Source organism: Anolis carolinensis, chromosome 6 (assembly GCF_035594765.1).
Source record: "Anolis carolinensis isolate JA03-04 chromosome 6, rAnoCar3.1.pri, whole genome shotgun sequence".
Classification (NCBI taxonomy): Eukaryota; Metazoa; Chordata; class Lepidosauria; order Squamata; family Dactyloidae; genus Anolis; species Anolis carolinensis.
This window is the reverse complement of record NC_085846.1, coordinates 6704578-6731283: the sequence shown is the minus strand read 5'-3', so window position 1 is coordinate 6731283 and position 26706 is coordinate 6704578. Positions and strand designations below refer to the sequence as shown.

The 26706-nt window shown below is 42.6% G+C and overlaps 1 protein-coding gene across 1 annotated transcript; it reads left to right on the top strand.

Annotated features, from left to right (window-relative positions):
* Nucleotides 1–24731, top strand: LOC100557643 (arachidonate 12-lipoxygenase, 12R-type). Its single transcript, XM_062957288.1, has 14 exons — nucleotides 1–381; nucleotides 4243–4447; nucleotides 5522–5606; nucleotides 7783–7905; nucleotides 10114–10217; nucleotides 13282–13454; nucleotides 14640–14783; nucleotides 15006–15209; nucleotides 16243–16329; nucleotides 17988–18157; nucleotides 19487–19608; nucleotides 21785–21885; nucleotides 22241–22411; nucleotides 24169–24731. The coding sequence occupies exons 1-14, from the start codon at nucleotides 235–237 to the stop codon at nucleotides 24346–24348; spliced, it is 2016 nt and encodes a 671-aa protein (XP_062813358.1). The 5' UTR covers nucleotides 1–234; the 3' UTR covers nucleotides 24349–24731.
* The last annotated feature ends 1975 nt before the right edge of the window (nucleotides 24732–26706 follow it).

The window sequence follows — 26706 nt, the reverse complement described above, 5'->3', positions numbered from 1 at the left end:
GAAGTGAAGACACATGTTTCTGGCCCCAGGCGGCCAAAGCAGCTCTGTTGGGAGGTTGCCCAACTGGAAGCTCAGACTGGTCCCAGTAGGGCCCTGCCCATTTCGGAGGAGGAGCCCAGACTGCCGGCTTCGTGACTGAGGCAAAACCAAGTCAAGCTCAAGAGGCTGCTCAGACCTGTCTTGGAGCAACCGGCCTCAGACACTGCTCTCCCCTTCTTCACCGTCCTCCTCCAAATGGCCACTTACAAGGTCCAGGTGGCCACCGGCGACTACATGCTAGCCGGCACCTACAGCAGCATTTCCATCACCCTGGTTGGCACCCGAGGCGAGAACCCCAAACATCGGTTGGATAACCGGGGAAAGGATTTCATTCGTGGGGCTGTGAGTATGATCTCCAAAGGCTTTGGCTGGGAGGGTCACGGGCAACAAAACTGGGTACCTGGATGGTCCAGATGGGCTGGACATCCGTTCCTAGATGCACCAGAAGGCAGTTTCCATAATTGCCAGACATCTGGACAGTGGCAGGATGGGTCAGCAGGGTAGTTGTGTTCGAAGGTGGCAATTCACTAAGGAGTAGGGAATATGCTGATTAAAATTTCCATAATCCCCAGGCAATACAGTAGAGTCTCACTTGGATAAGTTGGATAAACCGGCTGGCAGAATGTTGGATAAGCGAATATCTTGGATAATAAGGAGGGATTAAGGAAAAGCCTATTAAACATCACATTAGGTTATGATTTTACAGATTAAACACCAAAACATCATGTTAGACAACAAATTTGGCAGAAAAAGTAGTTCTATACGCATTAATGCTATGTAGTAATTTATTTATTTATTTATTTATTTTTCAAACTTATATGCCGCCACTCCCCTAGGGCTCGGAGCGGCTTACAAGAACCGGCTAAAATCAACAATTTAAAGAACATCTTAAAACATCTTTAAAAACATCTTAAAACATCTTTAAAAACATCTTAAAAACATCAACAACAGAACTCAAAAGCCTGTCAAAACAGGTGTCTTACTGTATTTATGAATTTAGCACGAAAATATCACGATATATTGAAAACATTGACTCCAAAAATGCGTTGGATAATCCAGAATGTTGGATAAGTGAGTGTTGGATAAGTGAGACTCTACTGTATATCCAAGCACATCTGGACACAGGACCAGATTGGGTGAGCAGGGCAGTTATGTTGAAACGTGGCAGGCTCTTGAATCAATAAGAGTAGTTTGAGTGTGGACTTTGTGCATCAAACTACGAGTTCCATAATTCCCAGACAGTATCTCCAAGCACATCTAGACAGCACCAGGTTAAATATGCACGGCAGTATGCATGGGAACACCATCGAAAATTCATGGCCGCACCTGACTGCAACGCCCATAATCCCCTGACAGTAAGATCCTCTGTCTGAAAGTGAAATAGTTTCCCTTGAAATGTGGTAAGTTCATTGGAGGTTTTACAACAGAGCTCGGGTGCATCCACACTGTAGAAATAATGCAGTTTAATCTTGGAAGCTGCAGTTTTAGCCTTGGAAAAAAGCACTGGTGCTTCCCCAAACTACAGCTCACAAAGCATTGAAACATGGCTGTTCAAATGGTGTCAAGCTGATTTAATTCTATAATGTAGAGCAAACTTCTGCACTCCAGGTGTTTTGGACTGCAACTCCCACCATTCCTAACAGCCTCAGGCCCTTTCCTTTCCGCTTAAGCGGCTGCGGGGCAAAAGGAAGGGGCCTGAGGCTGTTAGGAATGGTGGGAGTTGCAGTCCAAAACAACTGCAGGGCCCAAGTTTGCCCATGCATGGTGTAAATACACTACTGGATGGCCATCTGTCAGGAGGGCTTGGATGGTGTCTTTCTGTACAATGAAATGGCATTGGACTGGGTGATCCTTGGCACTTTTTCCAAGTCTAGAATTCCTGCCCAATGACCTTCTTTCTTCCCATTTAGGCAATTAAAAAAGCATTCATTCTTGAAAGAAATGTTAATATTATAACTTTGAATGAAAGGGACGTTTATGTGCCTTTAAATCAGGGCAGTTTTGAGTCCCATAAGGCCTTCCACGCCACATTTTTGCAAAAACTGAAGAAGTAGCAGGTCTCCTCTGGAAAGATTCATATTTTTTCTAGCTCTGAGGCTCAATGTTCTTCCAAAGAAGGAATGTCACGAACATGTTGGCATGGTTAGCTGAAGAACAAGTCGTATATCTACATTTAATCCTTTGTCATCCTATGGCCTCTCATGGTATTTGCACTGGCTCTGCAAGATTGTGCAAGGCACACAGATGAGACACGGGTTTGAGATGACTCCATGCTTGTTTTGGACATACTTTGGAATCCAAAGTTGTTTGGAATCCAAAGTTGTTTGGATCCCAATGGATTATAGGCACATAATGCAACATGACACCACCTGAACTGCCATGAGACATAGAAGACAGTCATGAGTCAATGCTATGGAATCCTGGAAGTTGTAGTTTCGAACTACAAAATATGTTGGGAAACTACAACTTCCAGGATTCTGTCACATTGAGACGTGTTTTTTAAAAAATCTTGTTGACAAATAAGGCTTCTCTCATCCTTGTAATAATAAACATGTTCGTCTCAACAGCATAGACATTGATCTTGGCAAAGATCCGAAAAACTCCCAGATTATCGGTTGGGTCAATTGTGGTTTCAGACGAGATCTAGGTCAACTCCACATAGGAGCTGGTGTTACTTGCACCTATAAACACACCCATGAAATATGGATTAACCTACAAGTTGTATACATTTTATGACCTCTGATTGTAGGCCAGTTTCCCATAATTTATAGACATTTACTGCATTTTTTAAAATTCTAAGATGCACTTTTCCCCCTATATAAACATGTCTAAAGGCGCCGCTGTGATGCAATGGGTTAAACCCTTCTGCTGGCTGAACTGCTGACCTGAAGGTTGGGTTGCTGACCTGAAGGTTGGTGGTTCGAATCCGTGAGATTAGGTGAGCTCCCATCTGTCAGCTCTAGCTTGCGGAGACATGAGAGAAGCCTCCCAGCAGGATGGTAACACATCCAGACGTCCCCTGGGCAACGTCTCTGTAGACGTCCAATTCTCTCACACCAGAAGCGACTTGCAGTATGTTCTCAAGTTTCTTCTGACATGATAAAAAAAAAACATGTCTAAAACTGGGATGCGTCTTAGAATTGCAGGTAAATCTTACGTATTTTTGTTATTGTTGTTTGTACAATTGATGGCGTTTTCCAATTTAAGAAATATGATAATTTTAAATGTAGTAATGTTTTTTTTTAATTCTTTTTTTTTCATACCATGACTTATCTTCGACCTGGCAAGTTTTGGAGAGTCATGATTCCCCTCCAAAGTGCTGGACTGCAGCTCTCAGCATTGATCGCTATGCTGGCCAGGGCTAATTTTATCTGTGCCTGATTAAAAAAAAATCCTTATGGTGTAGAATGAATGTCCTTTGGCACCACTTTAATGACCCTCGTTCAATGCTATGGAACCTTGGGAGTTGCAGTTCTACCAGGTCTTTAGCATCCTCTGCCCAAGAGTCCCGATGCTTCACCAAACTGCAACTCCCAGGATTCCGTAGCATTGAGCCACTGCAGCTATAGTGGTATCAAAGCGCATTCATTCTACAGTGTAGATGCACCCATAAGTTCTGTCGGTTTGTTCTTAAGTTGAATTTGTATATAAGCTGGAACAGATACATTTTTAAGTGTAACTCCAGCCAAATATAGGTTTTGGATAGCATAAGGGTGACCATCTCTGTGTTGCTTCCTTTGCTGTTAGTGTCCCTTCAGAAGATTCCACTTCACGTTCTATCCCTGTCTGCAGTCCTCAATGAGGAGTAGTTAGATAGCTTTGAATTGGCTGAGGGAAATTCCTTCCCCTCTGTTTCCGAAATGATAGTTGGGATGTATCTCTGTTTCTGCTCTCATTGTGATTGGTCGTGTAGAATGGACACTTTGTACAGCCGCATGGCACTTCGCACTCTTGCTGTGAGCTGAATGCTCAACTATAAGTATCTTGTTTCTGCATATTTTGGATGCTCTGTTGTTTGTGGGTAATTTTCCGTAACACCCAGAAAATCCTGACACTAATAACTCTTCCAAGAGCGAATTTCTCATCTGAGGGGTAGATTTCTCTCGCCTCCTGTTGTCTCACTTGTGTTCTGAACTAGGAGTCATTTGTAAGTCGGATTTTTGTAACTCGGGGACTGTGTGTTCTCTTATTTTTTCTCTGCAGGTGGATGAGTACGACATACCTTGCGAACAAGATCTGGGCCCTCTGGTCCTGATCCGACTCCACAAGGAGAAATATTTGTTCTTCCCCGAGGACAGCTGGTATTGCAGTTACGTCCGGGTGACCAACCCACAAGGAGAGACCTTCCACTTCCCCTCATACCAGTGGCTGGAAGGATACAAAACCCTAAATCTCCGGGAAGGGACAGGTATGGTGCTTTGGTTCTTTCCATAACAGCAAGGAGCAAGTTCAGAAAGTCCTTTATGTGATGGCTTTCTAATATTCCTCTTCATTGTAGGTACAATCAGGCTAGGGATCAGGGCGCTGTCCAAAAGCAGAAAGGGTTGAAAAGCGGAGAAGCCATTGAAATCCACAAGCACGTGGACAGTTTCAACAGAAAGGAGGAAACTATGAAAATGAACAAAATCTGGCTACCAGTATTTTTTTAAACAAACTCTAAAATCAGACAGTAAATAAAGATCAACACTCTGAAAACAAGGGGATTCTATACATGAATCAATCAGGGCCAGCTAACACCTCCCAGCAAAGGATTCCCCCAGGCGGGAAGCAGCCAGGCTTCGAGGCTGCAAGGCTATTCAATGCCAGTCAAGCTGGCCAATGGCAACAACAAAGAGTTCTTTCTCCCACCCTGTACATCATTCCACAGATCTATAAACCCCACTTGCCTACTTTCCAAGAGATCACACAACCTCTGAGGATGCCTGCCATAGATGTGGGCAAAACATCAGGAGAGAATACTTCTGGAACATGGCCAGACAGCCCGGAAAACTCACAGCAACCCAGGAACCCAGAATCTAAGACTAAACACTAGATGGCGCTGAGTTAACTGAAAGAATCGGGTTGAAAGAGCGGACCAGGGATCGAAAGTGTGGTATATGGCTGCAATTTAGATCGACAGAAAAGTTGAAAAATAAGTGGTAGGAAAGCAGGGAATGGTTGCCTAGAAGGTGAAGGTGGGCAGTGGTCTAGCACAAGTGGTTTGCCTGGAGTTGTGGGCTAGATTACATGATCTCACTGGTCTTTTCGAACTCTATGATTCGGAGAAGCTAGATAGGTAGACAGCTCACCAGACTACAATCCTAGAATCCCATTGCACTGGGCCGTGGCAGTTAATATGGTGTATAATTCTGCACTACGGATACAGCCAACAGTGCGGCTTTGGAGCAAGTTTTTCCTGCCTTCTCATTTTTTGAGGTATAATTGCATTAATTATTATCTTCCTTAACTCTGCTTCTCTCTCTCTCTCTCTCTCTTCCTGCAGCCAAAACGGTTGCCAATGACTCAGGCATTCCACACCTTCTGGAACTTCGAGCAGAGGAGCTGAAAAAGCGGAGGCGAATCTTCAGGTGAGCCGGAGGTTCGTCCATGCCGGGTTTTAATATGGAATGTTTTTTAAAAAAGGGTGTAGTACCCTATGTTCAAATTAGCTTGAGCAGCTTGGTTTGGTAAGGTAAAGTTTGGACTAAACCCCGGAGCAGATTCAGCACCCAGGCTGCATCTGCACTGTGGAACTGCTTCCAGGACTCCATAGCCTAGAGTCATGGCAGTTCAAGTGGCGTCAAACTACATTAATTCCATTGTGTAGATGCACCCTATGTTAATGAGGGGAAAGTCAGTTTTTAACTTGAGAAAGGAAGAGCCTCTCCTACAATTTATGCAAGAGAGTGTGTGAGAGATGACATTTACGACTGAAGAATTAATTATATCTATCTATGCACATCATAAAAGTGAAAATATGCATGTGTGTATGTGGCTGGGGTGTCCGCTTACACAGATAAGCTGCCACTTCCACAAATAGCTAGAACTCCCACTACTCCGTTGACATCAATGGCCCTCCCTCCAATGACATTGCAGGTTATAGCGAGCGTCATGAACATGTCCAAGGGCCTTGTGAATATCCTCCACAAACACCACACTGCCCACCACCCTAGTGAAGGCTTTCATACAGGGACAATTTCATCCTAGATTTTCTGTACCTCCACCACAGACATCCCAGTGTTCCCAACTCTCTCCATTGGTGTGGAATTTGCATGACCCCGCCCACTGCCTCTCCCATAACCCTTTCCTATTCTTTTCTATGGCACACAGCAAACAGAGGAATTGATCAGCAACTGAACATACAAGAGAGTGAGGTTTGGGGAGAATTCACCATGATTTATAGGAGTTGTAGTCCTGGGATGTATAGTTTACCTGCAATCTAAGAGTACTCTGTACTCTACCAATGACAGACCAGGAACTAACTTGGCACACAAAACCTCCATGACCAACTAAAAATACTGGAGGATTTTGGGGCGATTCATAGGAGTTGTAGTTCACCTACATCCAGAGCACACTATGAACCTAAACAATGATGGATCTGGACCAAACATGGCATGCATACCTGATATGCCCAGATTTGAATACTGGTGGGTTTTGAGGATAATTGGCATCGGCATTTTGGAATTGTAGGTACTGGGATATATAGTTCACCTTCAATCAATGAGCATTCTGAACTCTAACAATGATGGATCTGGACCAAACTTGGCACACATACCTATTATGCTGAAATTTGATCACTAGCGGGTTTGGGGAAACTGATTTTCCTTTCTGGGAGTTGTAGTTCACCCATAATCAGAAAAAATATGACTTCCACTGATGATGGACCTGGACCAAACTTGGCACACAGAACTCCCATGACTAACCCACCTACTGGAGGGGTTTGAGGGGACTGACTCACCATTGTGGGAGTTGTAGTTTACCCTACAGCCAGAGAGCATGGAACCGTACTGATGATACATCTAGAGCAAACTTGCACAACATAACAAACTTTAAGTACTGATGGAGTTTCTCAGGGTTCACCTGGCATGATGGCAATTGTAAATAATCCACAACCTTGTGCATTTTGTACAATTAAAAAACTGACTTTTTCAAATATCCCAGGCAATGCTGGGTTCCCAAGATAGTAGGTTATATATTAGAATACCAGAAAGTAAAATAAAAAAATAATAGATGCTAATGAGGTGAAAGCCGGAAATTCAGTATGTTTAGTTTCACATTAATGCATGATGGATTAATCATGTGCCAAATGTATGGTTTTTACATATGCATGACATGATAATTTTCTGTAGAAATTAGAGAATGAATTTAATAAGGATTTTGGCCAATTGTCAAAGGAAATGAAATGAATTGCAAAAGTGAATCCGTAGATTCATAGAGTTGGAAGGGACACCTAAAGTCCATCCAGTCCAACTCCCCACCATGCAGAAAGACACCATCAAAGCCCTCCAGGCAGATGGCCATCCAACTTTCTAAATAACTGTCTCCTATCTCTCCTTCTTGCGGGAAGGACTAACTTTGTATTAAGGTGTAACACAATAGTCCCAGGCAGAGGGATCTAAATGTACCAAAATGACCCCTGAAATGCCTCCTAGAGGTCATGGAGTCACTCTGTTCACAGATGTGGGTCAATGGAGGCCTTTTGGGGAGAATCAGAGGTGACATTCCTTTGGGTTGAGTTGTTCGGGCTGTTCTTTCTCGCCACAGTTACGGGGAGTATGCGCCCGGCTGGCCAAGATGCCACAATGTCAGCGATGTCGACGATCTGGATGCAAACTCGAAATACCTCTTCAGTATGTCTGCCGTCTTCGCCGTTCGCGCCGTCAAGTCGTGAGTCTCTTTGGCTGGGGACGTTGTGGTTTGGGCTGGGCCTTCCTTAGTAGAAGCTTAGCAATTGACCTCCACGGAGGACTACAAATCCCATCAGTCCCAGTACTGAGGGTGATGGGAGGTGTAGTTCCAAAATATTTCAATGATCACAGCTTCCCTGTCTTTTGTGGCAGACCACTCTGAGGCTGGATCTGCATTGCCATATAATGAATCTGCACGATATGGTCAGTGTGTCGACTAGGCATGGGCAAACTTCGGCCCTCCAGGTATTTTGGACTTCGATTCCCAAGGAATTGTGGGAGTTGGAAGTCCAAAACACCTGGAGGGCCGAAGTTTGCCATTTCCTGCTCTAGAATCATATATCTACTTTCTTAACTTTTTCAGTAGACTGTGCTGTGAACACATGTCCATTAGAACGGTATTTTTCCACATTGGAGGAATTGGATTGTACTTTTAATGTTTCTATGCTATTGGTTTTGAATTGTAATTTGTACTGTGTTGTCAAAGGCTTTCATGGCTGGGATCACAGGGTTGTTGTATGTTTTCCAGGCTGTATGGCCATGTTCCAGAAGTATTTTCTCCTGACGTTTCGCCCACATCTATGGCAGGCATCCTCAGAGTCATACCTCACAACCTCTGAGGATGCCTGCCATAGATGTGGGCAAAACGTCAGGAGAGAATCCTTCTGGAACATGGCCATACAGCCCGGAAAACATACAACAACCCTGTAATTTGTACTGTTTTTAGTGTTGTGAACTTCAAACTAAAAAGGTGGATAACAACAACAGCAACAACAACAACGAGTTATGTCAGTTACAAGTGGTGTCAAACTTCATTAATTCTACAGTGTAGATGTACCCATGAAGACACCCAAAATCTAAAATTTACGATTTCATAGAATCATAGAATCCTAGAATTAGAAGGGACTCCCAAAGGCTATCCAGTCCAACCCCCTTCTGCCAGACGGAAAGACACATTCAAAGCTCTCCTGACAGATGGCCATCCAGTCTCTTAAAAACCTCCAGCGAAGGAAGTCCCATCAAGATACCAAGATAACATGCCCAATCTCTGAGCCCTGTCACATGCTCAGGTCACGCCACATTCAAAGGATTGGCACAAAAAGATGGCAAAAATTACCCTCCGCACCACATCAGCAAACAAGCCTATGAAGCATCCCACATTTCCCAATTCCAACCCACGCCGTCACCACTGACCTCACCCAGAAACACATTCACGCCCATAAACCCCGTGCCTGATAAGATTTTTCACTACTCAGATGTTCCCACAAGTCTGTCGCCAGTTCGTCTTGTCGATCTGGATTGAGAGATGCATTTTTTTTCCCTTGCAGTGAGCAAAATTCCCAAAGAACTTGTTATGGCCTTGGTAATGTACTGCATGGCAGAAGGTGTTTTGGACTACAACTCCCACCATTCCTAACAGCCTCAGGCCCCTTCCTTTTCCCCCTCAGCCGCTTAAGCGGCTGAGGGGGAAAAGGAAAGGGCCTGAGGCTGTTAGGAATGGTGGGAGTTGTAGTCCAAAACACCTGGAGGGCCAAAGTTTACCCATGCCTGATCTACACTGAATGAGGTTTGCATGGGAGTTGCAGTTTTGCAAGGACAAAGAGCATTGGGGCCTCCCAAACTGCACATCCCAGGGTTGCATAGCCTTGAGCCATGGCAATTAAAGTGTTATCAAAGTGCATTAATTCTATAGATGTAGTTTCTGGGGAAAAGTGTCCAACATGGCTAGTCCATCACAGGCTATGCTTTGTATTGCATTTGCATATAGGCATGATGCATGCTTCCCTACCCGCCTCTCCCGCTACGGCGAGTGGCAATCCCATTTTTATTATTATCATTAATTTCTTTACTGCACATCAGCTAATTAAAATTATTTTAAATGCAGGCCTTATGCAACCCGACGATGGCTTGCAGTTATCAAAGCTGTTCCGAACTTATATAAATGCACCGCAGCTGATTTTGCGCAAACAAGAGCCTGGTTCTTTGAGCAATTATTCAATTACACATCAATTTTGCAAAGCTACCTCTCTATTAGATTCCTAGCTAGCCTTCAGGCTGTGTTCAGCAGCGCCAACTCTTGGTAGAGTCTGGAATAGCAATTAAAAATAGTAAACAATGTCAAGTTGAGTTTGGCACTTACAACAAAACAGTTGGTTTTCTGAATTCATCCCCTCTTCTCTGTCTCCAGGGAATTTGAGCTCAGGCTGAAAGGATTCTCAGGTCTCCGGGATTCCTGGAAAACACTAGAAGATATCCGCAAAGTCTTCTGGTTCAACAAAACGCCTGTTTCTGGTGGGTCCTCCTTTCGCCAATTACTGTAGTTGGTAATATGTGTTGTCAAAGGTTTTCATGGCTGGAATGACTGGGTTGCTGTGAGTTTTCTGAGCTGTATGGCCATGTTCCAGAAGCATTCTCTCCTGACGTTTCGCCCACATCTATGACAGGCATCCTCAGAGATTGTGAGGTCTATTGGAAACTAGGCAAGTGGGACTTGCCCAAAAGCCCAACAATATTGGAAAGATGTAAATGAAGTTATACAATCAATTTTAAAGATAAAAATCAGAAGAGAACCTGAGTAATTTTTACTCGGAATGTTAGATATAGAACATGATACAGACAAAGAGATTTTGTTTAATTACCTGGTCATTGAGGCAAGAATAACATATGCTAGGCTGTGGAGACAAAAAGAGATCCCGAAGAAGGAGGACTGGCTGATTAAAGTCATGGACGTGATGAACATGGATAGGCTTACTTACTGGTTATCTCCAAGTCAAGGATTGCCTAAGAAAGAAACTAATTGGGACCTGGTAAAGGACTACTTAAAACAAATGAAATTTAATCCTATCTGCTGAATAAAATACAATCTTAGAACCTGAGGTCGAAGGGGATACGGTTTTGACGGTTTTTTAAAGAAATTTCTCAGAACCAGTTAAAGGATGATGGAAGTTAACAACTTTTTTTAAAAAAAATCTTTTTTTTCCTTTTCTTTTTTTTAACTCTTACTCGTCTATTATGAATATTATTATTCCCTTTTTTTGTTTTTGTAATCTTTTTTCCTACTTTCTAATAATAACAAATGTTCTCCCACTTTCGATGTGAAAATATTACTGTCTTACCAAGATACTTTTTCTTTTTTCTTTATTCTTAATATATAAAACCTTCAATAAAGATATTGTAAAAAAAAAAAAAGGAAACTAGGCAAGTGGGGTTTATACATTTATGGAATTATGTTCAGAGTGGGAGAAAGAACTCTTGTCTGTTTAAAGCAAGTGTGAATATTGCAATTGGCCACCTTGATTAGCATTGAATAATCTTGCAGCTTCAAAGCCTGGCTTCTTCCTGCCTGGAATCCTTTGTTGGGAGATGTCAGCATATTATTTCAGTACACAGAAATGCTGGACCACTCTAACATCCACCATGTCAGGCTACACAGAGAAGCCATTGAAATCCAGAAGCATGGGGACAATTTCAACACAAAGGAGAAAACCATGAAAATGAACAAAATCTGGCTACCAGGATTTAAAAAAACTCTAAAATCAGGACAATAAATAAAGAGTAACACTCAAAAAACAGGGTAATTCTAGGCATGAAACAATCAGGGCCAGCTAACACTTCCCAATAAAAGATTCCCCCAGGCAGGAAGCAGCCAGGCTTTGAAGCTGCAAAACTATTCGACACCAATAAAGCTGGCCAATTGCAACATTCACACTTGTGTCAAAGAGAGAAGAGTTCTTTCTCCCATCCTGGACTTTCCACAAATATATAAACCCCACTTGCCTAGTTTCCAACAGACCTCACAACCTCTTAGGATGCCTGCCATAGGTGTGGGCGAAATGCCAGGGGAGAATGCTTCTGGAACATGGCCATACAGCCTGGAAAACTCACAGCAACCCAAGGTGGTAATAGGTGAATCCCATTAATGGGGGCATGAATGTTCTCAGTCTAAACTTTAAAGGACGTGTTCTAGGATGATTGACCTCGATCTCAAACAGCTTCTGGACTTTGGATAGTTTCTTTAAAATTCAGACTGAAACCCAAAGGAGCTGATAAATCCGACATAGAATCATAGAATCATAGAATAAGGTTATTCTGACATGGCTTGTTTTTGAGAAACTCTTGCTGACTTTTGTGGGTGTGACATTCTGTTGTAAGTGCTTACCCATTGTCTCTTTAATGACCTGCTCTGGAATCTTTCCTGGTATCAATGCCAGGTTTACTTGCCAATCATTGTTTGGGTCTCCCTTTTTGGAGATGGAAACAACATTTGACCTCCTCCAGCCTGCTGGAACTTCTTCAAGAATTCTCAAAGATGATTGCTAGTGGTATTGAGATTACTTCTGCCAGTTCTTTTAATACTCTTAGATGTTTTGCATTTTGCCTTGGAGACCTGAATTGACCTGGAGTAGCCAGATAATGCTCTCCTGCCTCTTTACCCATTCTGTGTTGCCTTTCCCCTACTGCATCCTCTGCTCCATTATCTCAGTCCTTAGCACCATTTATCTCTTGGGAGAAGACTGAGGGAAAGAAAGTGCTGAGCATTTCTGCTTTTTCTCTGTCCCTGAGGTGCTGGAGGCCTTATAATGGAGGGTCACAACCTTATACCCACTTTTCTAGCTCATTATAAATTCCCATTTTCCCTCTGTAATCTTCACGTTTTCTGAGCCAAGCAAACTTCAGCATTAGTTTGCCAGTTCCTTGCTCTGAAAAAGGATGAGCTAATCCTTGGTAATTTCCCATCCCAGTTCTAACCTGTGTTGACCCAGTTTAGCATCAAGATCAGATAATACTTGAGTGTAATATGCGTGATAGTTCTTAGGAGACTCAGCCACTGAAAAATGGCAAGCATTACTTGTCCCATTAACTGAGCTACGAGGAGTCTTTTTTGGACTACAGCTCCCAAAATCCCCAACTCAGGAATTTCTGGAGCTGAATTCTCAGTTTATTCGGAAGACCAGAGCTTGAGAGCTCTCTGTATCAGGAAATCTCCAAATCCTTGTCAAAATCTGATTTCATGTTCTCAAAGTGGGACTTAACTATATATATTTTAGATAAATTCAAAAGTGACTGATCCTCCTACTGGATTTTACAACTTCCATCTCCTTAGCCCTTACAAACCCTTGTAGCTCTCCAGATTTTGTTGAACTTCAATTCCCATTATTCCTAGTCCCCATAAACAGAGATACTGGGAATGGTAGTCTTGCAGCGTCATAAGAGTTGCTTGATCCTAGCCCTAAATGTGGACTGTAGTAAAAAAAAAGAATATTTCTGACCCACCAAACACTGCTAGACCAAGAATTAACATCACTTTCAACACCAATTCACACCCGTTGTTTTGTTTTTATACTCACAACCACAGAATATGTCACAGAGCATTGGATGGATGATGATTTCTTTGGCTACCAGTATCTGAATGGGGTCAACCCTGTGATGATCCGGAAATGCACCCAGATCCCCGACAACTTCCCTGTCACTCAAGAAATGGTGGGTGGCTGCTTGGGGACCTCCACCTCCCTCCAGGAAGAAATGAAGGTAACTTGCACCCGTGTTTAATGGTTTAATGCTAGAGGTGGCTGGTAAGTCCATGGCTTAATGTTGGAGAATACACATTTGGTCTTATAGCAATTACTCCACATTTGATGGAGTGTTAGATGGGGAGCTATCCAAGGTGCTGAACCTGTTTTCTAATAAGACCTGACACCTTGGAGAGCTCCCACTTCAATAAACCTGAAGTAAAACCACCACAAAGCAATACTATCTACTACACTATGCTGCTATGACATCACAAGAAGTATACTATGCTATGCTACTATAACATCATAAGAACAACAGTTGTCTCTCTACATTTATACTATACTATGCTACTATGACATCATAACAACTATGGGCTCGGGCTGTGGCGCAGGCTGGAAAGCACCTGCAATGAATCACTGCAATAAATCACTATGACCAGGAGGTCATGAGTTCGAGGCCCGCTCGGAGCCTATGTTTGTCTGTCTTTGTTCTATGTTAAAAGGCATTGAATGTTTGCCTATATGTGTAATGTGATCTGCCCTGAGTCCCCTTTGGGGTGAGAAGGGCGGAATATAAATGCTGTAAATAAATAAATAAATAAATAAATAAATAAATAAATAAACTATATTATGCTATGCTACTATGCCATCACAAGAACTACAGTTGTTCCTCTCCATTTATACTATGTTATTCTACATCATAAGTACTACAGTTGTCCTACAAATCCTCACTTGGGTGTTCTTTGGAAAATCACACTCTCTCAACCTCAGAGAAAGGCAGGAGTGAAGCACATCTGAATATATTTTGCTGAGAAATCCTCACAATAGGATTGCCATAAATCGGCATAGAACAACCATCCTACCACAGATTGACTTACGGCAACCACCTGATTTTTGTAGCGTTTTCTTGGGCAAGAAATCCTCAGAGGTGGTTTTGTCACATCCTTCCTCTGAAATAGAGAATTATATTCCTTGGTGATCTCCTATCCAACTCCCAACCAGGGCCGATCCTGCTTAGCTTCCAAGATCAGACAGGATCAGACAGCCTTTAGGATATCTTTAGGATTTTGATAGGACTCCATGAAAATTCCAGCTGATGCGTCAATGTAATCATAATTGATACCTCCAGAATGGTGTGCTCTGTGTCCTAAATCTCTCACTTGGCCACTTGTCTCTCTCTTTCTCTAACTCTTCCCACTTCCAGAATGGGAACATATTTATCGTGGACTACAAGATCCTTGATGGCATCCCGACGTGCGAAATCGAGGGCAAACCCCAGTACATCACAGCCCCGCTCTGCATGTTTCACCTCAATTCCAAAGGACAGATGATGCCCTTGGCCATCCAGGTACCAGAGGTTTTGGGATGGGTTATCATCTCCGCTTTGGTGAAAAATGCATCATTGGAGTGGTGGATCCACTATGAGTGACAGATAAAGGAGCTATCCATACTATTCATTTCAGCACTGGAGAGCTCCCTTAAGTAAAGCTCAAATCATGGAATAGAACATGGTAGTGGACCCTTGTAGGACAAATCCATCTAAAATACGAGTTTTCTTCCTTCTCTGCAGCTCCAGCAGACCCCAGGTGCAGCAAATCCCATTTTCCTTCCTACCGATCGCAAATGGGACTGGACCCTGGCTAAGATTTGGGTGCGGCTGGCTAACTTCCATGTCCACGAGGTCAACACCCATCTCCTCGAAGCCCACTTCATGGCTGAAGTCTATGCCATGGCCACTCTTCGCCACCTCCCCATGTGTCACCCCATCTTCAAGGCAAGACTTTTTGGACTCAGCGCTTATCCAATCAGGAATATTCATGTGAAAACGAACCATTTCTAGATCAGTAATTCCCAAACTTTAGTTCTACGGGTGTTTTGGACTTCATTACGCTGCCTTGGACTGTAGTAGAGTCTCCTTCTCTGGACGTTTTTAATCAGAGCCTGGGTGGCTATCTCTTGGGAGGGTTTTGGTTGTGTTTTCCTGGATGGGGTCTTTTCCAGCTCCATGATTATATCATTTTCCATAACGTTGTCCAAAGATCAGGAATTCTGGAAGCTGAAGTAAAAAGTCCTGGAAGACCAGAGTGTAGAAAACACTGTTCTAGACAAAACTCCGATTTTCCTTTGGTGCTTCTGAAAGCAGAGTAATTGTTTTGCTTTTTCTTTCTCAGAGGCAAAAAAGGGCATCCTAGAGTCCATCTGTACTGTAGAATTGATGCAGTTTGACTGTGACTCAGTGCTATGTAATTCCTCTGGGTCTTTAGCCTTTTCTGCCAAAGAGTGCTAGTGCTTCAACAGATCACACCTCCCAGGATACCATAGCATTGAGCCATGGCTGCTAAACTGGTGTTAAACTTCATTAATTCATCAGTGTAGATGCACCCATATTCCTCATTGCCCTCATGGACTGAAAACATGTCTCCCAGCTTCATTGTAATTCAAGGAGAGGCTTTTGAAGTGACCAGGAACTCACTTTTGGTTTTAAACAAAGCCTTCTTCTGGTTTGAAAATGTTCTGCATAATAATAGTAGTAGTAGTAGTAATAATAATAATAATAATAATAATAATAATAATAATAATAATAGTGTTTTTGTTGTTGTTGTTGTTGTTGTTGTTATCGTCCCATTTTTTCTCTTAAAATAAGACTCAAAGTGGCTCTAAAATATGTAATGAAAGTGCTCCTCAAACCCCCAGAGGAGTGACCAAAATGAACCAAAGAATACACTTTTCACATCTTTGTTATACAGAAATTATTTGGAATGTGAAACCTAACCGTAAACCTTGTGTATTGTGTTCCTCCCTTATAGCTTCTGATTCCTCATACTCGCTACATATTCCACATCAACACTCTCGCCCGCACCAGTCTTCTCAAAGCTGGAGGGTTACTCGATACGGTAAGCACATCCCTGATGATTGTTCTGATCAGATAGGAAACATCCCATTTAATCTTTTGTCATCCCACTTTTCCGGCTGCTTTTAAAATGTCTTGGTTCTCTCTCCTATTTTCCCCTTCCTCTTCATGTTCAACTTACGTCGATTGCTGCAAACTGAATGCAAAGCACAAAAGTAGCTTGCACATACTTAGATCAGTCATAGTGAAAGCAGGTATTTTGGACTTCAATTCCCACAATTGCTAACAGCCTACCAGCTGAAACATCTGAAAGTTTACCTATGCCTGATCTACACTGTAGAATGATTACAGTTTGATACCAAACCGCAATGGCTCAGTGTTATGGAATAATGGGAGTTGCAGTTTGGTGGGGCACCAGCACTCTTTAAGACTCATAAAACTGAAACTTTCAAGATTTCATAGCATAGAGTCATGGCAGTTAAAGTGGTATCAAACTACATTCGTTCTACTGTGTACATGCACCCCACATCTCAAAAGATATTCTATGTGTTGTCGTAGCCTTTCATGGCCAGAATCACTGGGTTGCTGTGAGTTTTACGGGCTGTATGGCCATGTTCCAGAAACATTCTCTCCTGACATTTCCCCCACATCTATGGCAGGCACCCTCAGAGGTTATGAGATCTGTTGGAAACGAGGCAAGTGGGATTTAAATAGTGTCCAGGGTGGGAGAAAGAACTCTTGTCTGTCCAAGGCAAGTGTGAATGTTGCAATTGACTGCCTTGATTAGCATTGAATGGCCTTTCAGCTTCAAAGCCTGGCTGCTTCCTACCTGGGGGAATCCTTTGCTGAGACATGTTAGCTGGTTCCTGTTTCCTGTCTGGAAGTAGCCAGGCTTTGAAGCTGCAAGGCTTTTCAATGCTAATCAAGGTGGCCAGTGGCAACATTCACACTTGCCTCCAACAGACAAGAGTTTTTTCTCCCACCCTGGACATTATTCCACAGATATATAAATATAAGTGTGAATGTTGCAATTTTATTTGTGTGTTTTTTGTATTTGATGCCACTGCATGCTTGTTTTATATCTGTGAACCGCCCCGAGTCCCTCTGGGGAGATGGTGGCGGGGTATAAAAATAAAATTATTATTATTATTATTATTATTATTATTATTATTATTATTATTATTATTGCAATTGACTGCCTTGATTAGCATTGAATGGCCTTTCAGCTTCAAAGCCTGGCTGCTTCCTGCCTGGGGGAATCCTTTCTTGGGAGGTGATTAGCTAGCCCTGATTGTTTCTTGTCTGGAATTACCCTGTTTTTGATTGTTATTCTTTATTTACTGTCCTGATTTTAGAGCTGAAAGGCCATTCAATGCTAATCAAGGTGGCCAATTGCAACATTCACACCTGCCCCCAGCAGACAAGCATTTTTTCTCCCACCCTCGACCTTCCACAGATATATAAACCCCACTTGCCTAGTTTCCAACAGACCTCACAACCTCTGAGGAGGCCTGCCATAGATGTGGGCAAAATGTCAAGAGACAATGCTTCTGGAACGTGGCCAGACAGCCCGAAATGTCCGGGGATAATGTTTCTGGAACATGGCCAGGCAGCCCGGAAAACTCACACCAACCAAGAGATATTCTGCTCATCTCATTCTGATTTCAATGTTTCCTCCATTGTTGTTCTTTTTCTCTGCAGTCGACTTCGACTGGCCGGGATGGGATGCTTCAGCTGCTGGCCAGAGGCACCCAGACAGTCAAATACTCCTCCCTTTGCCTCCCCGATGACCTCAAAGAACGAGGCGTCACTGAGGTTCCCAATTATTACTACAAGGAGGACGGGATGAGGATCTGGACTGCCATAGAAAAGTGAGTCCGCGTCTCGTTTGCAACCTGCATTGCAGAAGAAGGAACAGGCTAGGTAGACCAACTCCTGGGCCTAAGAAAACCCTGGATGTGAATGCGAGGGAACTAATTGTAGGTGCCAAATTGTGTAGAAAGAGCACATTTCCCTTCTCCGTTTTGGGATGTCTTTCCACTCAGTCAGCTTATTTCAATGCTCCCCTTGAGGCAAAGGTGGAAATGAGATCTCTTCTTTATGCGTTCACTCCTTCCCAAGGATGGTGATTAAGAAGGGAACAAACCTCAAACTTGTGTCTTAAGGACTTTCTGTAACCGTTCTTTCCCCAAAATGGCACAGTCAGAAGATCTGGGTGAATTGCATCCAAGTCACTGGGGCAGTGAATCCACTCCAGGTTTTAGCCTGAACTATAAAGGATCTTCCCATGATTGATGGGTGGGAGAAAAGATATTAATTCAGAAGGGATTTCAAATAGCTTTCCTTTGAGACTGAAACAGTGTGATTTACCCAACACTACCCAGTGGGTTTCCGCGGCCATATGGAGATTCGGACTTCAAGAGTCATAGTCCAGCATTCGATTCACAGTATTGCGTTGGCTCTCATCTTTCCAAAATGCTGCACCGATTTGGAGAAGAAAAATGAGCACTGTGTTGTTGAAGGCTTTCGTAGCCAGAATTACTGGGTTGCTGTGAATTTTCCGGGCTGTATGGCCATGTTCCAGAAGCATTCTCTCCTGACGTTTCACCCACATCTATGGCAGGCATCCTCAGAGGTTGTGAGGTCTGTTGGAAACTAGGCAAGTGGGGTTTATAAGTCCAGAGTAGGAGAAAGAACTCTTGTCTGTTTGAGGAGAGTATTAATGTTGCACTTGGCCACCTTCATTAGCATTGAATGGCCTTGCAGCTTCAAAACCTGGCTGCTTCCTGCCTGGGGGAATCCTTTGTTGGGAGGTGTTAGCTGGCCCTGATTGTTTCCTGTCTAGAATTCCCCTGTTTTCTGAGTGTTGTTTACACTTGTCTCCAACCTCTGAGGATGCATGCCATAGATGTGGGCGAAACATGGACAAACAGCCCAGAAAACAGCCCGGAAAGCAATCCAAAAAAACCGACAGCTTGCAAAACTCAGACATGCAGTAGCAGCTTTGAATCATAGACTCACAGGGTTGAAAGAGGGTCCCAATGGCCATCCAGTTCATTCCCCTGCCATGCAGGAAAAGCACAATCAAAGCATCCCCGACAGATGTCCGTCCAGCCTCTGTTTATTTCCATGCATTAACATGATCAATATGAAAACATCTGACTAATATCTTCCTCGGATACTCTCTCCTTCACATCCAGGTATGTCTCGGGTGTTGTTGGTTTTTACTACAAAAGCGATTCCATGATAAAGGACGACAAAGAATTGCAAGCCTGGATACAGGAGATCTTCAAGGAAGCCTTCTTGAGCCGGAAAGACTCAGGTAGGCCTCCCGTTGTTTCTCTGAGGATGCCGTTGATGGTTAAGACCGCACACACTGTTAAAAAAGTACATAGATATAGATCTGGATATATACATTGTAAGTGTGTGTTCAAGCCTGTCTCTTTGTATTTGCTAGTTTAGACCCAGATATGCTATTTTGTAACCCTAGGATCCAATGTATATATCTTACTGTCTGGAATGTGCAGTTTGGGGAGATAAGATATGGATTGAAACCAGGTGCTGTCACCTAAAAACATGTTTCTGTATGCAAAGGTCTCTGCTAGTTAGAACATGTAGGACCCTCAGTGGCCTTTGGGAACAGTTAGCTATCAGGCTCTTTGTTTAAATAGTTAAACGTTTGCTTACAAAGCTCCTATATACATTTTAAGCCTTCAATGAAGTTTTGTTTGCTCAGCCTCCTTGCTGCAAATCAGTTCAGCTGTGCACTAGCAACGTTCTTGATGTGAAGTCTCTTTGGAGTGCTAAATCTCAGCACCAACATTTAATAATATGATTCAGATATGGAATATATATGCATTTTTCTGGGTCAGTGGTTCCCAACCTTTGGGCCTCCAGTTGTTTTGTGTTGCATATTGTAGATGGTATTAAATGGAAGCTTTACCACTGCTTTTGAACCTAAAGTCACCCTGCAGTGTAATAACGTGCCACCCAGGTTTGTGAAACAAGTAACAGGAACTTTACTTAACTTCAAGAGATCAAACAGAGCAATAACATATACAACAGTCTCTTTGATTGCTTACAGAGAATAGAGGGAATAAACAGTCTTTTTAAATAGTCCTTAAATATGCCTCAATGCCTTAGAAATGACAAGGCTTTAGAGAGTCGGCAGACATCTTCTTTCCTGGCTGTTTCCAGTCAGCACTCTCTGTCACTCACTGAGGTTAAACCAGCTCAAACAGGTTCCCTCAGCAGCATGGTAGAGAAAGTAGCCAATCAGATTGCTAGCACTATACAGGCTCAGCCAATCAGCTGCTTGCACATATTCTTCCAGTTAACCCATTACATCATGGTGTCTTTTACAAACCCCAAAATTTTGGACTTCAACTCCCAGGAATCCCAGCCATTTTACCAGCTGTTAGGAGCTGTGGGAGCTGAGAGTCCAAAACATCTGGAGGTCCAAAGGTTGGGAATCACTGATCTAGGTGCTGGGATCTATTTCTGATGGTAACTAATGGCTCTTCTACACTGCCATATAAAATCCAGATTATCTGCTTTGAACTGGATTATATGACAATGTAGACTCGGACAATCCAGTTCAAAGCAGATAATGTGGATTATCTGATTTAATAATCTGGATTATATGGCAGTGTAGAAGGGCCTGAGTCCTATTGAGTGGTCCCAATCAGAGTAGACCTGTTGAGTCAATTGTTGGCTTGTGAGTCAACATATAAATCGTCTGACTCAACAGGACAACTTTAGTTGATTGGCCCCACTGTATTGGTGTGTATATTTGTCTTCCTTTCCTTAAATAACATATTCAATATGATTTCTCAATTGTTCATTTTAACTTAAGAGAGGCTTGTACTGAGCGTGTATGTTTCTTGAAACTGATGGTTTAACTGTGTTATGTGTTTGTAATTGATCAATGAGCTGCGGTGGTGCAATGGGTTAAACCCTTGTGCTGGCTGAACTGCTGACCTGAAGGTTGATGGTTCCAATCTGCGAGATGGGGTGAGCTCCCATCTGTCAGCTCTAGCTTGCGGGGACATGAGAGAAGCCTCCCAGCTATCACATCCGGGCGTCCCCTGGGCAACGTCTCTATGGACGGCCACCAGAAGTGATTTCCAGTATGTTCTCAAGTCACTTCTGATATGATTTAAAAAAACGGATTGTATATGTTGTACTTGAATACAACATATCCATGAAGATAGATGGGTAAGGGATAACAACAAGAACAACAAGAACAAGAACAACAAAAACAACAATATTGTTATCATTCTTGCTTATCTTCAGTATCTTCATGGATATGTCTTCCTCATTTTCCTCTTCTTCTTTCTCCTTCTCCTTCTTCTCCTCTTTCTCCCTCTAACCCAATGAGAGGAAAATATAGCAAACTGAACATGTACCTTCATAACCATAACCATGTATGAAGTTATTCTGAATTACTTGGGGAAACTGACCATCCTTTCGATTCCAATTTCCTGTCTGACCCACAGGTGCCCCTTCCAGCCTTGAAACTGCAGCTGAGCTCATCAAGTTCCTCTCCATGATCATCTACTGCTGCTCCATCCGACACGCGGCGGTCAATAGCGGCCAGGTACCTGGTACCATTTTATCCTTATCCACCATCCCTGGTCCATCATTATCCCCTCCACACTCTCCTATGCCTATGCCCTATACCAGGTATTGGCAAACTTGGGCCCTCCAGGTGTTTTGGACTTCAACTCCCACCATTCCTAACAGCCTCAGGCCCTTTCCTTTTGCCCCTCAGCCGCTTAAGCGGCTGAGGGGCAAAAGGAAGGGGCCTGAGGCTGTTAGGAATGGTGGAAGTCCAAAACACCTGGAGGGCCCAAGTTTGCCCATGCCTGGTAAACACTCTAGAATTAATATATAATTCCATGCCATTGTTTTCTCTACTCCCTTATACCTTTTTCGTGTGTTTTGTGTAACAGTTTGATTTTGCTGCCTGGATGCCCAACACGCCGGCCACTATGCGTCAGCCCCCTCCCAAAGTCAAGGGCACGGCCTCCTTGGAGAGCATCCTGGACACGCTCCCCGATGTCAGCTCCACCTGCTCCTTGTTGGTGGTCCTCTCCGTCGTGAGCTATGAGCTGGGAGACCTGGTGAGTGACCATGGAGTGGGATGGGTGGGAAAGGAAAAGAAAAACACCTTGACAAAGGGAACTTGTAATATCAAGTAAAAGATTCCAGTGGCTCCTGCTTGCTGTCCAACAGAACTGGAGATATGCCAAGGAATCATCTCTTTTACTTTTCCCCAGTAATGGGATGCGGGGAAAACGAAAGGATGGCATCCCAGACCAAAAAAAAAAAATATTCGTGTTTTATATATTCTCTGTATTGGATATAATTTCTAACGTTACACCATTAAGCTGAATTTCTGGCATTGCCGAAGGATTGGTTTTCTCAGCAAGAGGTTTTCTCAATGTTTAGTAAGAGACCAAGCTTTTCATATGCTTCTGCAAAGATGATTAGAGTGACTTGTAGGCCTTCTTCTGAATGGACACAGAGTACATTATCATCAGCATATTGGAATTCTATAACAGACATTAGTTTTGGCTTTCAGTCTGCTGAGGTTAAATAGCTTGCCATCTGTCCAATAGATGATTTCCATGCTGGTGGGAAGCTTCCCATCAACAAGGTACAGTATCATTGAGATACCTTGGCAAACATCTCTCCACAAAAGTCAACATCAACACTGAAGTACAACACCATCTGAGCTCTGCGAGTGCAGCATTTTTTTCGAATTAAACTGAGAGTGTTTGAGGACTGAGACATTTGTAGTGATACCAACATGCTTGTTTATAAAGCTATTGTCCTCCCAACCCTGTTATATTTTGGGGATATTTTATTGTGTCAGAAGTGACTTGAGAACATACTGCAAGTCTTTTTTGGTGTGAAAGAATCAACTGTTTACAGAGACATTTCCAAGGAGACACCCAGATATATTACCAACCTGATGAGAGGCTTCTCTCATGTCCTTGCAAGCTAGAGCTGACAGATGGGAACTCACCCCATCTCACAGATTCGAACTGGCAACCTTCAGGTCAGCAACCCAACCTTCAGATCAGCAGTTCAGCCTGCACACGAGTTTAACCCATTCTAAGATATATATATACATATATATATATATATATATTAGATAGATAGATAGATAGATAGATAGATAGATAGATAGATAGATAGATAGGATGGGTATCTATCTTTCAAAGTTGTTGTAACTGCATTGTGCATTGCAAAGTCTACATGGAGGTGGGGATCAAAGCTGGAAAGGGGAACGCTTCCAAATTTACAAGTCTATGATCCCTGGATTTAATTTAATTACATTGCAGTGTTTCTTCATAAATTCTTTTCACCGAAGGGACCCTGTAATGTTGATTCAAAGATCCCTGTGAAACTTAATTACTGTTCCCTACTAGGGATGACTTTCATTATTGACAGCATTTTGTTTTTCTTTGACTTCTGTAACTCAGAGATAATTGATTAATTACCAAAACTCCAGCCATGCTGAACAGAAATCAACTAAAGACAAAAGCCACAGAAAGGAAGCTTCTAATGAAAGATACAGTAGCCCTGTAAAATATTGTAAAATAATACTTGTTCCAGGCATGGGCAAACTTGGGCCCTCCAGGTGTTTTGGACTTCAACTCCCACAATTCCTAACAGCCTACCGGCTGTTACCGGCAGGTGTTTTGGACTTCAACTCCCACAATTCCTAACAGCCTACCGGCTGTTAGGAATTGTGGGAGTTGAAGTCCAAAACACCTGGAGGGCCCAAGTTTGCCCAGGCCTGACTTAGAAGCACCCATATCTGTTTCTTCTCTCTCTTTCCAACCCACCGAACTCTCTTTCTCTTTTCCAGAGGCGCCTGGGCTATTTCCCCGATGAGCATTTTAGCGAAGAGGAGCCCAAAAGACACATGGCTGCTTTCCAGGCAAGCCTGGCTGCCATCTCTAAATCGATTGAGGAGAGGAACTCAGTTCTACCCCTTGCCTACAACTATATCAATCCGGCTGTCGTGGAGAACAGCATCACTGTCTGAGCTCAAAAAGGACATTTCTTTGCCTTCAGTTTCCGTCCTTGTCACCTTTTAGGAATGACAATGAAGATTTTTTTGTTTTTCATTTTGACCTTTGTAATCACTTTGATGTCTACGGGATATTATTTTTTTCAATGGCAGGAGGCTGGACTAGATGTCCTTTAGGATCCTGTCCAGCTCTACGATCCTATGACTATTTTATTTCGCTCTCAAGCTGATGAATTGCCCATCTTGCATGTCGATTTTTAAGGCGAGATGGGAATGAAGTGAAATAAATAATGTATTCATTTATAATCAGCCAGTCAATATGTTTATTATACTCGCCAAAAAAGTCATGGCAAAAAAGCTATGGATAAATAAACACTCTTATATTTAGAAATACTGAAGCAACAAGGTCATTTATGATTATTTATTTATTTACTTATTTTATTTCAAGCATTTATATCCCACCCTTCTCACCGGGAGGGACTCAGGGCAGCTTACACAATTGGCAACAATTCGATGCCGACAACATAGTTAAAATCATAACAATATATAAAATCCATTAAGAACAATTAAATACAATATAAAATATAAGACATATGGTTAAATCCGTTCATTCAAGATCCCCATGCTTTATTCATTTATATTATTTATTGTTGTGATTTGTTTATATGCTGCCATCAATGTGTGTAGTGTTTTACAAGGGAAACAGCTCAAAAAAGACATGCATAGAATACATGTATATACATGTACACACAGAGAGGAAAGAAGACTAAGGGTCTTTCCACACAGACATATAACCCAAAATCTCAAGGCAGATAATTCACAATATCTGCACTGAACTGGATTATCTGAGTCCACACTGCCATATAATCCATTCAATGTGGATTTTATACAGCTGTGTGGAAGGACCCTGAAACCCATAAAACTATACACATTCAATTGTAAAGCAAATTATCAAGATAAAAAAATAAAAAAATAAAAAATAAAATGTACAGCAAACCAACCAAGACATGTAATCACAATATGCAAGACTATAAAACAATATGAACCCAAAATCCCAAGTTTCATCTTTTTCTAAATGGCAACGGAAAGGATAAAGGCATTTGGAAGGTATTTGGCACAAATTGATCTTGAATGTGCAATTAGGAGTCATTCGTCTTACAATAGACTGCTTGAGGAATGGAATGAAAACAAATTGAACATTGGGTTGCTGTAAGTTTTCCAGGCTGTATGGCCCTGTTCCAGAAGCATTCTCTCCTGACGCTTCACCCACATCTATGGCAGGCATCCTCAAAGGTTGTGAGCTTATTAGGGTTGTCCAAATTTTCGTTATAATTCTCGTTTCGTAATTATTTCGGATTGTTCTCGCTTTTTGAAACGAGTATTGAAACATTTTCCCTGGGCGCAACTGGCAATGTAATTCGAACCATCGTTGGCCCATTCTCTAATTGTTTCTTAAAATTTTCGTTAAATTTTTTCCTTCCAATTTTTTTTTTAATATTTAAAAAAAATTATTTTTTGTTTTGTTTCTGCAACTTAACATGAATGGGAGCCTAGCGCAGCCTAACTTGGCTACCGCTCCCTGGCCAATCAGAGACTTCCACGATGGCTGAAAAAGGTGGGGGCTAGCGTCCTCCACGTCCACGTGGAGGATGTCTATAAAAATCCCCTCCCCAACTGAGCCAAGCCATTCTGGGCTAGGATACCGAGGAGAGAGGGTGGTTCGTGTGCGCTGGGAAGCTGCTTGCTTGCTTGGGGGAGAGAGGGCTAAGTGACTGTTCTGGCTATAGGGGGTAGAGTGTCTGTCTGTTGTTGCTGGTTCGATATTGTGGTTTTTTTTTGGGAAATTGGCTTGGGGCTTGTGGCAGAGTCCTTGCTGTGGCTTTAGGGAACTTTTATTTTCCAAAGGACGTCTGCATTCCTGCAAGTGCAGAGCTTGGGGTGCTTTACTTTTCTACTCAAGAGGGAGTCCCTTTGCCTTTCTGTTTTCTTTTTTGGAATTTAGCAATCACCACATCAGCCCTTCTTTGCAATCCTGAAAATAATAGTTTCCAAAGGACGTCTGCGTTCCTGGAAGTGCATTGCTTCCCTCCCGCTCCGTTTGTAATCCCAAGCCCCCGGGCTGAGTGTTATTGCAGCAATCACAAAGACACACATTGTTTTCAAACCTAAAGGGTACATTGGAAGAAATAGTTTCCAAAGGACGTGGGGCACCCGCCAAGGCATTGCTTCCCTCACGCTCCATTTCTATTCCCAAGCCTTGGGCTGAGTTTTATTTCTGCAATCACAAAGTCAGACATTGATTTGATTCAATAGAGGGTCCACAGCAATTTATAGTTTCCAAAGGACATTGCCAATCCTGTCAAGGCATTGCTT

What these genes read in the sequence shown, in the direction of transcription:
- LOC100557643 (XM_062957288.1), top strand. Translation starts at nt 235, where the DNA reads ATGGCCACTTACAAGGTCCAGGTGGCCACCGGCGACTACATGCTAGCC. An exon ending in AAGCGGAGGCGAATCTTCAG is followed by an intron (nt 5,607 to 7,782) that starts GTGAGCCGGAGG and finishes TTCTCGCCACAG; the next exon opens with TTACGGGGAGTATGCGCCCG. An exon ending in GCTATGAGCTGGGAGACCTG is followed by an intron (nt 22,412 to 24,168) that starts GTGAGTGACCAT and finishes TCTCTTTTCCAG; the next exon opens with AGGCGCCTGGGCTATTTCCC.